This window comes from Rhipicephalus sanguineus, chromosome 7 (genome assembly GCF_013339695.2).
Source record: "Rhipicephalus sanguineus isolate Rsan-2018 chromosome 7, BIME_Rsan_1.4, whole genome shotgun sequence".
NCBI classification, from domain to species: domain Eukaryota; kingdom Metazoa; phylum Arthropoda; class Arachnida; order Ixodida; family Ixodidae; genus Rhipicephalus; species Rhipicephalus sanguineus.
The window spans coordinates 143,494,163-143,510,261 of NC_051182.1; the positions used below are offsets into that span (position 1 = coordinate 143,494,163).

The 16,099-nt window shown below is 43.7% G+C and overlaps 1 protein-coding gene across 2 annotated transcripts; it reads left to right on the forward strand.

Moving 5' to 3' along the window:
- The first annotated feature begins 155 nt into the window (after window positions 1-155).
- Window positions 156-16,099, forward strand: LOC119400129 (alkylated DNA repair protein alkB homolog 8). 2 transcript variants are annotated; one of them, XM_037667092.2, is made up of 12 exons: window positions 156-357; window positions 2,482-2,710; window positions 3,990-4,139; window positions 5,064-5,255; window positions 7,385-7,562; window positions 8,807-8,938; window positions 10,069-10,098; window positions 10,538-10,589; window positions 11,553-11,708; window positions 13,018-13,167; window positions 14,114-14,397; window positions 15,899-16,099. In XM_037667092.2, the coding sequence occupies exons 1-12, from the start codon at window positions 202-204 to the stop codon at window positions 16,050-16,052; spliced, it is 1,863 nt and encodes a 620-aa protein (XP_037523020.1). In that variant the 5' UTR covers window positions 156-201; the 3' UTR covers window positions 16,053-16,099. The 2 variants fall into 2 exon arrangements, with proteins under 2 accessions (XP_037523020.1, XP_037523019.1); XM_037667091.2 differs by having other exon boundaries at window positions 188-357; window positions 8,807-8,934; window positions 10,065-10,098.

Genomic DNA, 16,099 nt, shown 5'->3' on the forward strand with positions numbered 1-16,099 from the left:
GCGAGTTGGTTTGAGTTAATTATAATGTAAAAGGCAGCGCTAGAACGAATACAAAATGGCGAGAAGAAGACAGGACATGGCTATGGTTGTACTCGCAAGTGAAGTTTTTATTGTTTTATATTCAGAGTTTAGCGAAAGAAATTGTTGTCGTGGCAACTAAGGCCAACATGGCGGCGCCCACAAAGTTGTTAGAGTGTTGTTATGGCAGCACGCGAGATTGATGATGTTTTGACCGAAGAAGCGGTTTCGAAGTTAAAGTTAACCAAATCGGAGCGCAAAGCTCGTCGAAAAGTAGCGAGATGTGCCCGGATAATCCGCGAAAGCATCGGCGTCGACGTATGCGACCATCCCACGAGGGTGATTACAAATGAAGCTCCAAACCCACACTAATCCTCTTAGTATATGCCGGTGTCACAGGGACACTTGTGATCGCAATCAGGGATGATCTGGATTAGGCTTGAGCCGAATCAGGTGCTGCTATACGGACACCTTTAATCGCGATCAGGCCTGATTGGGATCGAGACAATCGCGATCTCCTCCGGATCGGCCCTGATCGCGATCGAAAGTAACCGTGTGACACCGATTTTAACTGCCAATGGTACATTTCAGACAGTGTGTCATACATCAATATCGTAATCTTTAGATGTATTAATATGCTGACTTTTCTACACTTTACTAGGAGCGAAAGTTTCTACTTGTCACCAAGGGATGTTGCAAGAGCGAACGCATTAACAACATTTTGACTTGTCGAATTGTTCCCTTGAGCAATTTCGACGATTGATTGTGAGATCGAGCGTCCACATACCCATGAACTCCTCCCTTCCTCTTAAACATTGTAGTACAGTTTTCTAAAATACTGGAGTTTATGAAAATTAGAACTTGACGCCCTAAATTTAAATAAAAAAAGGAAAATTTGCTTCCTACAATGAGTTGATTATAAATTTTCCATACAGCATGGCAAACCTTATGAAAATGGTTGAAGCAGTTGCCGAGAAAGAAAATTTCTTCTTAGCTAAATATCTGTGATAGAGTGAGCGAACGCGACTTGACAGGGACGTAGAAGGAAAACGGATAAGGACAAAGCCGTTGAATCTCAGTTGAAAGTAGCACTGTGTCCGTATCCGTTTTCTTTCTGCGTCCTTGCAAAGTCGCGCTTACTGTATTATTAATGACAACCAGCAGACAATCAAGCCAAGGAAAGTATAGGGGACGTCAATTGTAGTAAACATGACATAAGTGTGAAGAAATTAAAGTGGATAAAAAGACAACTTCCCCTCGATCACGTGTACAAAATGGCGTCTGTCCCATTAAAACAAGTTGATAGCTATAAATACCTTGGCGTAACCTTTACTGCCAATCTCTCTTGGAACCTTCATATTGAGAACACATGCTCTGCTGCATTCCGCAAACTAGCTTATCTGCGACACAAACTTAGAAATTCTCCTTCAAACGTTAAGTTACTCGCCTACCTAACCTATATCCGCCCAAAACTAGAATATGCCTGCGTAGCATGGGACCCGTACACTAAGCTCAATATCAACAAACTTGAGAGAATACAAAGAAAATCGGTTCGTTTTATTTATTCGAAATACAAACGTTCGGACTCCCCGTCACAGCTAATGTTGGCTAATGAGATTCCTTCTCTTGAATCAAGAAGACAGAAGTACCGCTTGGATTTTTTACATAATCTAATTGACCACAAGTTCACCCTCGATCCTTCCCTTTATGTAAGCCCTCTTTCCACAAGGCAAACACGGCACCATCGCTCTGATGCATTAACACCTATCTATGCTAGGACAGACACGTATAAGTTTTCCTTTTTTCCACGGACCATTTCAGAATGGAATTCTCTGCCCGCACCGTAGAACTTGTGACGATCTGGGTGACATGTACTTTTCTGTACCTTTTTTATGTGCATTCTATCGCAATTCTGTTACGTTCTTTTGAATATGTATGTATAGGCATTTATATATGTGTATATATTTGTATGTGTATGTGTGTATGTATATACATATGTATATATTTAGTTTTGTGTACAATTATGTATGCCCGTCCTGCAAGGACCACAATGTGGTCTGCAGTATGTACTAAATAAAATAAATAAATAAATAAACTTGTCACCAGCAGGGAGCGAACCTGCAACCTTCGAATAGCACATCCGATGTATGAGCATCGAAGGCATTATTCGAATATGATTATGTATATTCGAAGGTTGCCGGTTCGGTCTCTGCTGGTGACAAGTTATCTTTTAGTCCACTTTAATTTCTTCACATTGATATCATAGTTACTACAATTGATGTCCCTTATACTTTCCTTTCTTGATTGTCTGTTAGTTCTCATTAATGTTGTGTCTAACAAAGAAAAACGAGCCCTTAAAATTCCCCTTCTTTTTTTACTCTATTACGGATGCTAACCAACCAGCTCGCCAATGTGATTTAGCTAAATATTTGTATTTTTGTTTCTTTTCACCGTGTTTTCCAGTTTTTGGTGCTCAACAACTGCGGAATGGTTTGTGGCGGGAGCTATGAGGCCATCTACAGCGATCTTCACTGCTACGGCAGCATACAAGACATTCTACTAATTCCCGGTCAGCCATTTGCCGTAGTAGTATTTGAGAACATGGACTCAAGTGCTGCTGCGGCCAATTATCTGAGCAACAACGTCCCATCATTTTCCAAAGACCCCGTGTTTCCTTCATTCATCGAACGAGGTTGGTCTCCTGCAACGAACGGCCATTAATAACGTGCTACAAGAAGCTGGGTTATTGCAGTAGCTCAAGGCACCAATCATTGAACTACCACATTCGTTTCAGCGGTATAGCGGTTACGGCGCTCGGCTGCTGACCCAAAAGCCGCGGGTTTGATCCCGGCCACGGCGGTCACATTTTGTTGGAGACGAAATGCTAGAGGCCCGTGTGCTGTGTGATGTCAGTGGACGTTGAAAGAACGCCAGATGGTCTAAATTTCTGGAGCCCTGCACTACGGCATGCCTCATAATCATATCGTGGTTTGGGCACGTAAAACCTCAGATATTGTTATTGTAGCGAAGCATTCCTACTCAGTAATGGGTCGTCCTGTCGAGCGCCTTCCAATGGGTCGTTCTCTTCTCTGAGAGCACGCCCCTCGTGCAGAGAATCGGCCCCGCTTTGACTGTCGCTGCCGTGCGCCGTCGCTGAGTGCCCGTTAATAAACGTCTTGACAATTTGGTGGAGGTGCTCCACCAAGATGGGTCGGTGGGTTCGATGAGGTAGTTCACCGGGGATGTGCGTTCGACGACACGGTAGGGGCCTTCGCATTTGGGCAGTAGTTTGGAAGAGAGGCCAGGTGCAGTGGTAGGGACCGAGAGCCATACGAGCGCTCCAGGAAGGAACGTGGACGCAGAACTGGTGGTGTCACCGCGAATACATTTCTGCCGCTCTTGGCTATTCGTAGTAAAGGTCTTGGAGAGCTTGCGACACTCCTCAGCATTATTATTATTAAACCATCCCGACACCCTGAGGACCAGCTCTAGCGGGAAAAGAAAAGTGGTTGTCGTTGTGCATGATGTAGAAGGGTGGTAGTGTACAGTTAGGCTTCTTGGTAGGGCATGACTCCAGTTTTCGTCGACAGTGAAACAGAAAGCAAATTGATTCGCAGATAGGCATTATCTTATTATCTCAGCAGTTGAAGGTATTCAAGCTCCTTGTCTAGGAGAGCGATTGTGGGGTGCTCATTTAAGAATGTTCTGAAGACATAATTTCTTTTTTTATATCTTAACCTATCTCAAGTGTGACAAAATCTGCGTGTTTTGCGATGATGCTACGTTCTCTGAAAGTTGGAGGACAACGTGAACTAACAAGATCATTTGTTCCGACCATAGCTGTTGCGCTTCTGTATGTTATCAAAACTTAAGTTATGACGCAAACGTAACGTAGGCATAGAGTTTCGTCCTGTAGTTGCATACTTACGTTCTCTTATTTCTCTCCCCTTATATTTTCGATACGCCAACAGCGCCAAGCATCAGCGCGAACACGTGCAGCAACCTTTTTGATGACAGTAACCTGCCGCAAGGATTGAAGCTTATCAAAGATGCCATCAACGAGCATGAAGAGACTGTCCTGGCACAACTGATAATGTGGGGTGACCCAGAAGAGTCGAAAGGTGAGACTCCATGGAGTTCATGTGGTGAATTGTCTGCGTGATTAAACTGAGTGTTTCATTGTGGCTACAATGCAATAGACACAGACGAAAGGCAAACAAACGGATGCAACACGGCGCTGACCATCAACTGAAGTTTATTGAATGAACCACACATATTCAACGCACCAAACATGACCAATCCGAGCACTAGGCGAACACAACAGACTATCAGTAATTCAAAAAGGTAAAAAAGTTGTGCTGTAGCCACAACGAAGCTCTACCAACTTGCCTGGTGTTCCACCTTACTGAAACCAAGTGGCGTGCTGTCATGTCATGAAACATTGATGCAGTTGTGTTGCGCTGTGAGAAACAGAAGTCTCGACACGCAAGCAAAGCGTATCCTCCCTCTCTCACTGGTGGCCTAGATCTGCAGCCGGTGGCAGCGATCATTTGTGTAGTCTGGCGTGGTGGAATGAAAATTGTTGCACAGAGAATTTCCTTCCAGACACTGAATATTGCTTAAAAACGGGTGTGCATGTGCACAGATAAGTGCTATCACATTTAAAAGGTATTGTTAACAATCCCAGAGCTCTTGGAGCTTTCTTGGTGTAATCCAAGAAAAATAAAAAATCTGAAACAGCTTCTTCTTGTTTCTGATATGACAATACAGAGAGTTGACCTCCGACGTCAAGCTGAGACAGCATGGTGATTTGTGTTTTGTCACAGCTCAAGCGATATTCAGATATTGCTCCTAACAACATTGTACTTGTCATAACAATGATCAAGACGCATCTATTCCTCTAGTGGCCTCAGTACTCATGCAGTGGTTACAATTTTTTGTGAAGACATGCTTGCGTACCAACCTTTTTGTAAGGAAGCAAAAAAAAAAAAATTTTAACTGCTAACGTCTTTTTTAAGCCTCGCATTTGTGCCCTTTTTCTGCAGCTCTTCGTCAGCGGGAAGTGCGCCATTTTGGGTACGCCTTCGACTACAGCCTTCAGGGTGTGCAGAAAGACGCGCCACTGTCCGAAAGTGTTCCCGACGAATGTGTGCCGTTCCTGGAACGGCTTGTTGCTGCCGGTCACTTGAACCGACTACCCGACCAGCTGACCGTGACACGCTACCTCCCCGGACAAGGTAACACTTTCGTTCACACCCGGAAGCCAAACATTGCAGCGCCCATTTGCAAAGCGCGCGGCAAAACCTGGTTGATGTGTTCTCGTTTGTTATATTTATTCGGCACTTAAGCTCTGTAATGTTAGACCTGTTTCAGAGTCGTTTCACGCAGTTGTTATGGGACGTTGCTTATTTCCAGATTGGCTTTCTTTTTTCGAGTGAAGCTTGTTATGAGTTACAGATTTCGGTGGCAGTGGCATGGTAAGCAAAATACCGGCGAGTATACAGAAACGCGGCCCTTGAAGGTGCGCCAGTCGTATGTGTATTTGTATGCGCTGTTTTCCAATAATTGATGCTGTCTCGATCGTGGTCTTGTCGGCGATCGGCCATTTCTGATATGGCAATCTGATCTTTTATCGAGGTGACTTGTCATTTCACGTTGCCACATCTGGATATGAATGCGTGACCGCCACGGTTGTTGCCTGTAGCAACTAAAGTTTTGGGCTGCTAAGCGCACGGGTGAAAGTCGAATTCCCGGCATGCAGGAAGGCAACAATGAGGAGGGAGCATTGCGCAATGCGACAGAAAGAAAGAAAGAAAAGTAGCATGTCAGGCACGCATACGGCAAATTCGCTTGCCCCCCCCCCCCCCCCCCCCCCCCCCGTTTTCCTGGTAGAGGGAGAGCTCCTGAATTTTTCTGTTGTCCCGCGACTAAGAAACATTACAATGCGGTTTTACTGTACTCTGTTACATGAATTCAACTCAGCACAGTTCACAGAAGACGTTATGCCATAAAACAGAAAGGCAGACCAGTTGCATTTGAATTCCCGGTGAAAAATTTTGCACGTAATGGGGACAACACGGAAAGGGACGACATAGACCAGCGTCAACTTTCAACAGTTGTTAGTTTACGCTGGTGTATGTTGTTCCTTTCTGTGTTGTCCCCATTTACTGTGCGCACGCAAACTTTTCACCCACGAACGTCTCGTCACTTGTTCAAAAATTACATTTCGTACGTTCTGGGGCTCATTGTAACAGATATTTCCTCCAATACGTACTCTCCCGCATGCTTGAGGGAGCTACTACGCTATAAAGTGCCTTTCGTAAGCGCCGAATCTTCAGGTGGACCTAAAGTAACAGAATCTCTCTGGACCAAGTGAATCTAACAGACAATCAGCATAGGGGCCTATAATTATTGTCTTTAACTGTAGCTTATAGTAATAATGAGGCCAACTGAAATGAGTTGAAGTGGATGAAAAATCATCCTTTCCATAGGTGGTTGTGGGTTCGGATTCCACCAATGGAAAGGGTGATCTTTCGTTCAATTCGTTTCAATTTATGTCATTATTACTACGCTACAGTTAAAGACAACAATTAATGGCCCCTATGCTAATTGTATGTTGGATTTACCTGGTTGTGCCTAACAAAGAAATGAGCCCCTCGAAGAAGAGAACCTCTCTGAGCCATTTATTACATACAACTACAGCAAACTATGCCCCCTTCATGTGCGAATTATTATGCGCTGTCTACGTATGTGTCAAATTCATATAGCCTAATTCTAAGGCACTCAATACTACATTCCAAGCAAGAAAATGAAGTAATGTGTTGTTTTGTGTGAGTTTCAATAATTGTAATTAGCATGTAATTAAATACACACGTAATTATTCTGCAGTCACTCACGTTCCATTTTGACATAAAAAGAATGAAATCGTAGGCTCCAAATGCGTGTGCAATTAGTTTTTGGTCGCATTCACTTCGAGAAAAGAAAAGTAATACTTTTTACTTTGCTTCTGGAATGCTGCATGTCTAACGACCCGTCGAACATCATAGTGGCTTCGCCAAAGTGATTGGCTATACAGTCATTCGCAGCACACTGAGGTTAAGTCTAGACATATTGACTATGCAGAAGGTTCAGTTCGTCTAATGAGCAGCGTATCTTGGTCTCTTTTGGCCGCAAGTTGACACAACTATCATAAACAAGTTGCATACACAAACGTAGCCACCGCCACTGAAGGGGATACAGTCCTTCAAGTCCGATGTATCTAAATGTCCTGCACCGGCATTGTTGCAGTCTTCATGTTGCAGTACACGCTGAGATATGCTCTTGCATGTAACGCACCACGCACATACTATATTTCCTACTTTCCCAGGAATCCCTCCCCACGTCGACAGCCACGAATCCTTTGACGACGACATTGTGCTTCTCAGCCTAGGCTCCCCAGTTGTGATGAACTTCCGGCACCCCGATGGCCGTCAAGTCGCTCGGGTGCTGCCTCCTCGCAGTGTGCTGATTCTGTCTGCCGACAGCCGCTACGTGTGGTCTCATGGGTGAGTAAAAACGGTTACCAAATTGTGATCCGAAGGGCGTGCTTTTTGCGTTGCTTTCCTAGCGCAACGTTGCTCTTCAATAGGTGTTCTTATGTTTGCTTTATGTTGTTCCTTCGCTTAATCTTTGCTGTAAGTTTGTTTTCGTTTTGGTCAGCTGCAGTGTGCCATGCCATCTGAATCTATGCCCCATGAGTACGTGTATTTATGGTCGAACCCACTTATAACGATACCGGTTTTAACAATATATATGGTTTATAACAATGAGAAGCTGCTGCACCATCAACTTTTGTATGTTTTCTATGGTGGCCCACGGAGAGGCTGCCAGGCTTGGCCTGATGGTCCCAACGTGGGAGTCGCCAGCTGCGCGCTAACGTGCGCCTTGCAGGGCCTCAATAAAGTTTCGCAACCGACCAACCAACCAACCAAATAACCCACTTACAGCAATGCCCGCATGCTGTATTATCGGTTATAACAATCCGTGCCGAAAGGTAATGGAACGCGAAATTCTTGAAAAGAAAGAAGAAAACGAGAAATTCAAGCTGCTGAACTCCCGCCCACAACCCCAACAGCGCCCCTTTGGATTTGTAGTATGCTTCACCGCCAAGCGTTGTGGCATTGCGGCAAAGCTGACTTTTGAACTCCGCTACAGCAGGGGAGCGGTGGTTAAAGCATGCAATTTGAGTAAAAAGTTGAGACTTCGAAGGGTTGCAGCGTCCGAAACTTCAGACGCTGTCATACATTGGCTCTATGGGGCTTGTAGCAGTCCCATGAAAGCATTCGAATTTTCGAACATCTCCGAAAAATAGGCAGCTTTGTCATCCTTGTCACTGATGTCTGTTGCATATCTCATCCGATATTATAGTTTTCTCACAACAGCCTGCCATCCCCCTATTTTGCTTTTTTTTCATGTAACCCGTTTATAGCAATTATCAGTTATAACAATCAAATTTTCGTGGCACTTGAGCATTGTTATACATAAGTGGGTTAAACTGTATTCCTATGTATACCTGTATACCTGAACACATTACATGAATTTTTCACATAATTTTTGCGTGAAAGATGGTTAATTACATTTTCTGCGAGGGTCAAAGGGCATGTGGCAAGAGTGACGTTGCGGGAAAGATCATTTCAGCACCCTGGCTACTCTGGGAAAGAATGATGTAGCAAATGCCTTAGTACAGCACCAAGGGACCCTTCAAAACCGATGAGACCGAGTACTTATGCGACACTATTTTTGCATACAGGATTGCATCACGCAAGTTCGACGTTGTTCCAAGATCCAACGGCTCAAACAACGGTATAACCCTTTCTCAGCGCGGCATCCGGATTTCGTACACGTTCAGGCACATACGAAAAGGAAGCTGCAGATGTGGTAAGTGTCACCTTCCAATGTCACAGCTTCACATCTTCTTGTAGCTTCATCATCATCAGCCTGTGTACGCCCACTGCAGGGCAAAGGCTTCCCCCATGTGTTTCCAATTAACCCGGTCCTGTGCTTGCTGCAGCCACATTATCCAAGCAGACTTCTTAATCTCATCTGCGCGTCTAACTTCCTGCCTCCTCCTTGTGTGCTTGCCTTCTCCTTAGAATCTAGCCTGTATACTTGTAGCTTACAGCTTAACACTAATGCTACACTTCTAGGTATGCATACTGTTATGTAATTTTTTTTTTCACTTGTTGTTTAACCTTTAATTCCAGCCCATGCACGTAGCTGCATACAGTGACAGTCGGTATTCTCGGGCATTGCATGTGTCCAGTAATCACTCGCTTAGTTCAAGTTTTGTTGCTGAAATTTCACGTCATGGCAAAAACGTTAATGTAAAACGTCAATGCGTGAATTCAGGCAAAGTGTACAGTCAGCATCAAAAGTTTATGGACCATGAAACACGCGAAAAAGCTGAATATTCCCGTTGCTTCGGCAAGCAACCTCGAATTTATATTTCTGGCCTTCTCTAAGTCGCACTAACATGTACTGTGCAGTTCAACCGAATACAGTCACATATTGCCGGGAAATTCAAAGTTTTCTCAGACCTAGTGGCATCTAAACTTTTGATGCCAACTGTACGTACACTCCAGGGCTCTCCATGTCTTGTTGGGTAATTAAATTTATTCTGCTGTGAGTGTGAGAGATCACTTAAATTTTTGTACATTTCTTTGCGTCTCTGGTGTAAATGTTACGCTTAGTCCGTATCTATATCAGTTGTGTATACGTACAAATTACCTGGAATCTCTGAATGAGATTGGCACTTGGCGATTACAAATGTGATGAACGTAATAATCTTTTCTCAACAAAACGAACCTGCCACAAGTTGGAAAGTGTTGTCCCCATAGAAACTGGCAATAATTGAGATCGGAATAAAACAGATATTAAAATAAAGCTATCAGAATAAATGGAGGAAGTATTTCGCTTTTAAAAAGTGGCCTCACAGCATTGCAGAGCATATTGCATTAATCCAGTTTACGTGCATACGTCTGTGGTAACCATTTCACAATTTTTTGCAGGGAGCGCCTTGCTTTGCGACTCTCATCGTTTTGGGTAAGTTGCCATTCTGAGTACATAGATACAATTGTGGAGGTTGGTCAAGTGACAGGGTCTTTACACTTGATTGCATGCTTATCAAAACATGTCGTTAGCTCTCATTATACTGTCTTCATTGCAGTGTTATAGGGTTCCAAGCTTGTCGCTTATTTGGTTTTAGCTCTTCCGATTTTTGGTTAGTTATTTGAAGAAAATGAATAATAATAATCATAATTTTAAAAATCTGCTTTGAACTGTTGGTAGGCTTATTCTTTCTGTTTTTCAAGTGCAACGAATTTCATTTTAAATCCGTTGAGTGATGCCCAAATAAGAGCGGCGCTTCATGTTTTTTGAAATGGATGCACAGAGCTGAAGCTGCTTCTCAAAAAGCACTAGTCCACAAAGACCCTTCCAAGTAGACGAAGCTTAGGTATTGGTTGTCGATGCTGTATTGCAGGAACCAGGACAATGCAAGCGCCCTGAGACTAGAAACGGAGCACGTCTACAAGGTGAAATATTTTTTTATAATGGGAACAGTGCACAAAGAGGGAGACAAACAGCACCGCTTCCTGTGGTGTTGATGGATGCAGAGTCAATATACCTTAAATGCGAAAAATTCTGGTGAAATCTACATTGCAGCTATCTTGAAGTTGTCTCGCGCCCCTTTGGTCATGCTCAGTAGTGTGCCGGTGTTTCTCGAGTGTTTATTCGTCCTCACTTCCTAATAAAGAATTCAGTCATTGATAATTGGCACTGTTTGCCCTGTTCTTGTTTTCCATCCTTGCGCAGTGTTGTATGGACCTATTATTATTATGTCCCTATCAGCCCAAGCCATTGTAGTGTAAACATCCTTCTGTTCAACCTTCTGTGGGCAGCTTACATTAGTGGTGCAAGGCTGGACTAATAGCGGAGCTTGTGGCTCACGTAGATTATTAGCAAGCCCTTAAGTAACATGGTGTTAATTAGCACTACCCTAATTAGCACGGTCTTAATTAGCAATGTCCTCTCTCTCTGTTCCCATCTGTTTTCTCTCTTTTCTCTTATCTGTTCTGCACTTCTATTGTTTTCTTCAGAAGGCATACACATTGAAGAAACACCTAAGTTGCACATCCATCATGTGAACCTCAATAAGTGTGCTGGCCACAGGCCTTATTATTCACCAAAATAATAGGAGATTCAGAAAGGTGTACCATAACTATCCTCATTTCTCGAATGTACGTTGCCAAGAGCCAACTGTATTTATTTATGAAGAAGAAGAGGATGAAGGGTGCGCGCGCTGGTCGAGTTATTGCATTGCCCATGCTAGCCACAGCTGTAAGGTGGAGGTTGTTCATGATGATGATAGTTTTCTGGTCACGTGAAATGGCGGAACGAAGAGCTTAAACAGCTCCGCTTTTAAAAGTTGATGCTTAAGGCTTTGGCCTGAGAACTGGCATCATGCAGACTGAAGCCGTAGCGTCTTGTGCATGCAGGTATATGAAAATATAGCAGAGCAGTTCAGCGACACCAGATACAAGCAGTGGCCCATGGTTGCAGAGTTCCTGGATTCTTTGGAACAGGGTTCGCTCTTGCTCGATGCTGGCTGCGGCAACGGAAAGTACCTCACACATCATGGCAAGCTCATAAAGGTTAATCCCTCTTGAAGCTTTGTTTATCGAAGCCGTTTCAGTGCACTTCATGTAATACAGTTGAACTCCTTGATAAGAGACACGCACTGGGGATCTGTCCTTGTCCCTTATGTGAGGGGTGTCTTAAAATCAGGGTACCATGTTCTCATTTTCTGGCCAACCCTTATTTTGATGTAAGCACATTTGTGTCTCTTATAAGGGGGTTCAACTGTAAATTGCCCCGCAGCTGTGTGGCAGACGCTTGTGTCGCTTTTTCTGCCACAAGCCTTATTTTCGTTGGGAGAAGAATTGTACTTATTTGGAGCCTAGAGTGCAGAAAAAGAACGACACATTTAAGAATTGAAGTGTTCGATTTTCAACACACAACTCCATATGAAAGCAACGTAACAAGGTATGTTTTGCTGCTATTTTGTGAAGCGTATTAGTTGGAGTGCCGAAAGCAATGAAATATGAGATACCATATTTCCTCGCTTCTAACTTGCACAAAATATTAAGAAAATTCAGAGCTGAAGTCAAGGTGCGAGTTTCGATACGCAAGTTGGCTTCATTGCACTGGTGCATGGTAATGCAAGAAAGGCGGCTTCACATCAATACACGTTTTTTTTTTCTTTTAATATTTGTGTGGTTTTTGGTGGGGTGTGCGGATGACTTGCGGGAGCGGGCTATACACAAGAATATACGGTAATGTTCTATGGTTTACGGTGTTTTTGCTAGAGCTCAAGAAAGTGTATTTCACAAATTTTTCAGGGAAGCATAAAACATACTTCTGTCGACCTTCGTTGTACAACTTAATGCTGATTAGAGCATGCGACGTACTGCAAAAAAGGACTCAGTCTAACTGGGGGGTCCCTTTTCAGCCATGTGCTATTGGCCTCTTTCTGAATGAGTGTCCTACAAACATATTTTTTATGGGGAAATAAATATTGATTGGCATTAGTCTTAACAAAAAAAACGGAGCATTAAGATGCAGGCCAGCTAAGAAAACAATAAAACATGGGTGCTTACTTGCAACTGTTTATTTCGAATGAAACATAGTAAGCTGAAAACAGTGTCTTGTGCACAAGATGTTGAAAGTACAAATATGCAAATTCGTGTAGCCGACCAATTATGAAATTATATGCTCAAACCCTTTTGTATGTACAAAATCAACAAGGCTATTCATGGCTGGCCGATATACGTGTCTTTTTCCAACCACGTACAAAATGCTTTCATTATCTTTTATCTTTCTATGCACTTGCCATGGTTGGTGCTTGCCTGAAGTCAAAATAATGTAAATAGATGTCCTCATACTTTCTTTTTCTTTATGAAGCTTGGTTTCGACCGCAGCCAACGGTTTTGCGACATTTGTCAGCACCGAGGACTGGAAGTTCTTCAAGCTGACACGTTGCAGATGCCATTTAGAAAGGACGTCTTTGATGCCTGCATCAGCATAGCAGTGCTACATCATTTGTCTACCGTAGTAAGTAAATCTAATATTTATTTCATTGTTCAACACGGTTTCATGCTAAGGTCTTTTTCTGCATGCACACATTGACCGAATGGGCGCAATAGAAATGAAACATCGGTTTGGGACGGTAGCTTACCCTGAAGACTCTTTGCACTTGACCAAAATGTGACTAAATGTGTGTAGTAAATACGTAATATCAAATATTTCTTTTTTAGATATTGTGGCTATGTCGTGCCTCCAGTGACATCATCACAATGTTGCAGATATCAAGACAATTGTGCATTAGTCCTGCCTGCCTGAAATCTTCAGAAAGGATGCTCGGTTGAGTCTTCTAGTCATTCATCGACGAGAAGACTCAACGTTGGGAGGTGTGAAGTTAAAAAAAGTGTGACAGTTTGCGAATCGGATGGATAGCTTGTGGCTTACTTGCATGTTACCTGCACTGTGCGCTGATGTCAACTAGAGGCGGCTAATGTAGAATCACGCTTGGATTACGTCGGCTATCAAGCTAATTGAAGGTAGCACTCATGAGCATGTGCAGGGAGGGCCGCAAAGTTTCAGCACAGTGCCCCCCCATATTGGCCGAGTTCGAAAGAAAACAAGGCTTTGCAATAGATGCGAAAATGAAAATGAAGTGGTCATGTGCATCTCAGAGTGGCCTGCCTTTAGTCCCCGACTTTCCAGGGACAAAGGTGGGAAGAAAACAGCTCTTGGAATGCAGGATCAGGGGTCCTTACCCTCCGTTAGTCAAAAACCTGCATGCCCGTAATCCTGCAGTTTAAACAATGACAGTACAGGTACGATTGAGTTAAGGAATGTTCGCCCCCCCCCTCCCCTCATTGACTGAGGGTGGGGGGGGCGCCTCCCCTACATGCATGCCTATGGTAGTGCGAACATCTCAGTCACGTTCACTGCTAAATCCCCACACTTGATATTTTTCCTCACTGAAACTAAATAGGAGCGTCGACAGGCAGCAGTGCACGAAATCCTGAGAGTTCTACGGCACAACGGACGTGCCCTCGTCTACGTCTGGGCCTTGGAGCAGAACAGCCCCGGCGGCGACGAAAAAGATGCGCCATCGAAATACCTCAACCCTAACAAAGCAGCTGCGGTGGACTGCAGTGGACCTGTGGAGTCTCTGGAGAGTGCACCACTACCTGTGCACTGCAACCGGACTCAGTTTCAGGCCCGTGACATGCTGGTGCCCTGGCATTCCAAGAGTACACAGGAGACCCATTACAGGTGAACAGTCATTCGACTTGCCTCTGGGACTTTTCGATAAGCCAGTTTTACCCTCTGACTGCTCATCTAACTTTTTGCTTGTTCTGTTATCCAAGTCAGCGAGATGAGCTGCTTTTGTTGTTAATGTGTACAAGAATAGTGTTAATGTGTACAAGAATAGAGGAGGCAACCTTTCACAAAGCTGAGAGGTATTAAGATTATAAAAGAATACTAATTTTAACACTTTCCCTACAGACATTCTTGGACAAAAACAATACAAAAATACCGATTTTTTTATTTGCCTACTTGATTTTACGTGTCTTGAAACAACTAAAAAAAACTAAAGGCTCTTTATTCAGGTGATGCAAGCAATAGTATATATTTATCTGAAAATATGAGAGGATTGGCTTCACGGTACTGCACCATAGAAAGTGCCCAAACTTCACCAGTCTTCAGTGCCGAAAATGTCTCTCTGAAATTTCAAAAATAAAGCGCAGGGACAAGGGAGCCCATGAAAAAAAAAAGAAAAAAGAAAACCTTGGATGCACCAGTGGGGTTTTGTTTACATCTATCAGTGTCTACTGCCTACCTATACGTTGAGATGTGCTTGTCGTCCGAATGCGATGATTTAGAGAAAATATGCTGCTCCGTGTGGTTGCTGCCACACTCGCAGGAGAACCGACATTCTTTATTCCATAAAACTTCAGCAAACAAGTGTTTTTTTCCTTTTTTTTTTTTTTCTAAACGAAGCTGCTGCCAGTGCACGTGCATGCCGCTTGTGCACAGAGGAGGATGCCATTTTCTCGTTTCGGTTACTAGAATCAAGTCCTTTCTCGGCGAAAATGCAAGCTTTGGGCATGTTTTTAATTTTTTTACTGTGCCATCTGTTCAAGCCAAAGAGAACTCGGCAAAATGAATCAGGAAAGCTTAACTGTGGTGCCTCCCAAATGGTTGTTTCAGCGTGGACGAGCCCAGCTCATCTTCAATGGGAGCGGTACAAACTGCGTGGACGGGTTAAAGAAGCTGTATCCATATTTGGGTACTGAACCTTTCTATGCGACAGCCTGTGGACAACACTGATGAAGTTCTAGCACACTCTAGTCACTCGAAGCGATGCAGTATGCGAGAATAATGAGACCACAATTACTACATAATGAGAAAAAGGAGCTTTAGATTTGCAAGATATTAAGATTACAAAGCGCATGAAAGCGCGTAACGAACCTGTATCCAGTTCCAGGCACTAAGCTTTTCCTTCGACAGCCTGCGAATAACACCACATAATGGCAAAGCACTTTCACGAAGCGTATACGTACCCGTCTAACAGGCGTATAAATTGTGTCCCAGTTTTTGCCCAATGTTGGTGTGAGGCTCGCTGGTCACTACATGGGCTTTCTGTAAGACTTGGAAGCATTCTTTACCCATGTCTACGTATGCCTTTGAACTGGTAATGCATACCACATTACCGGCATGCCTGCCTGCACTCGTTTTTGCACTGTCCTGACTAGTTTTGTTCATTTGCCAGGTACTACCACTTGTTCCAGCAGGGAGAACTTCGAGAATTGCTTGAAAGCGTGGCCCCAGGCTGCATCGAGACCGAATATCATGATCAGGGTAACTGGTGCGCAGTGATCGTCAAGAAGGGATCGGCTGGAGATGAAGCCAGCATTGCCAGGTGACACTTGGAAACAGCAAAGTGTACCAATAAAGAGAGAGATTTGTACAA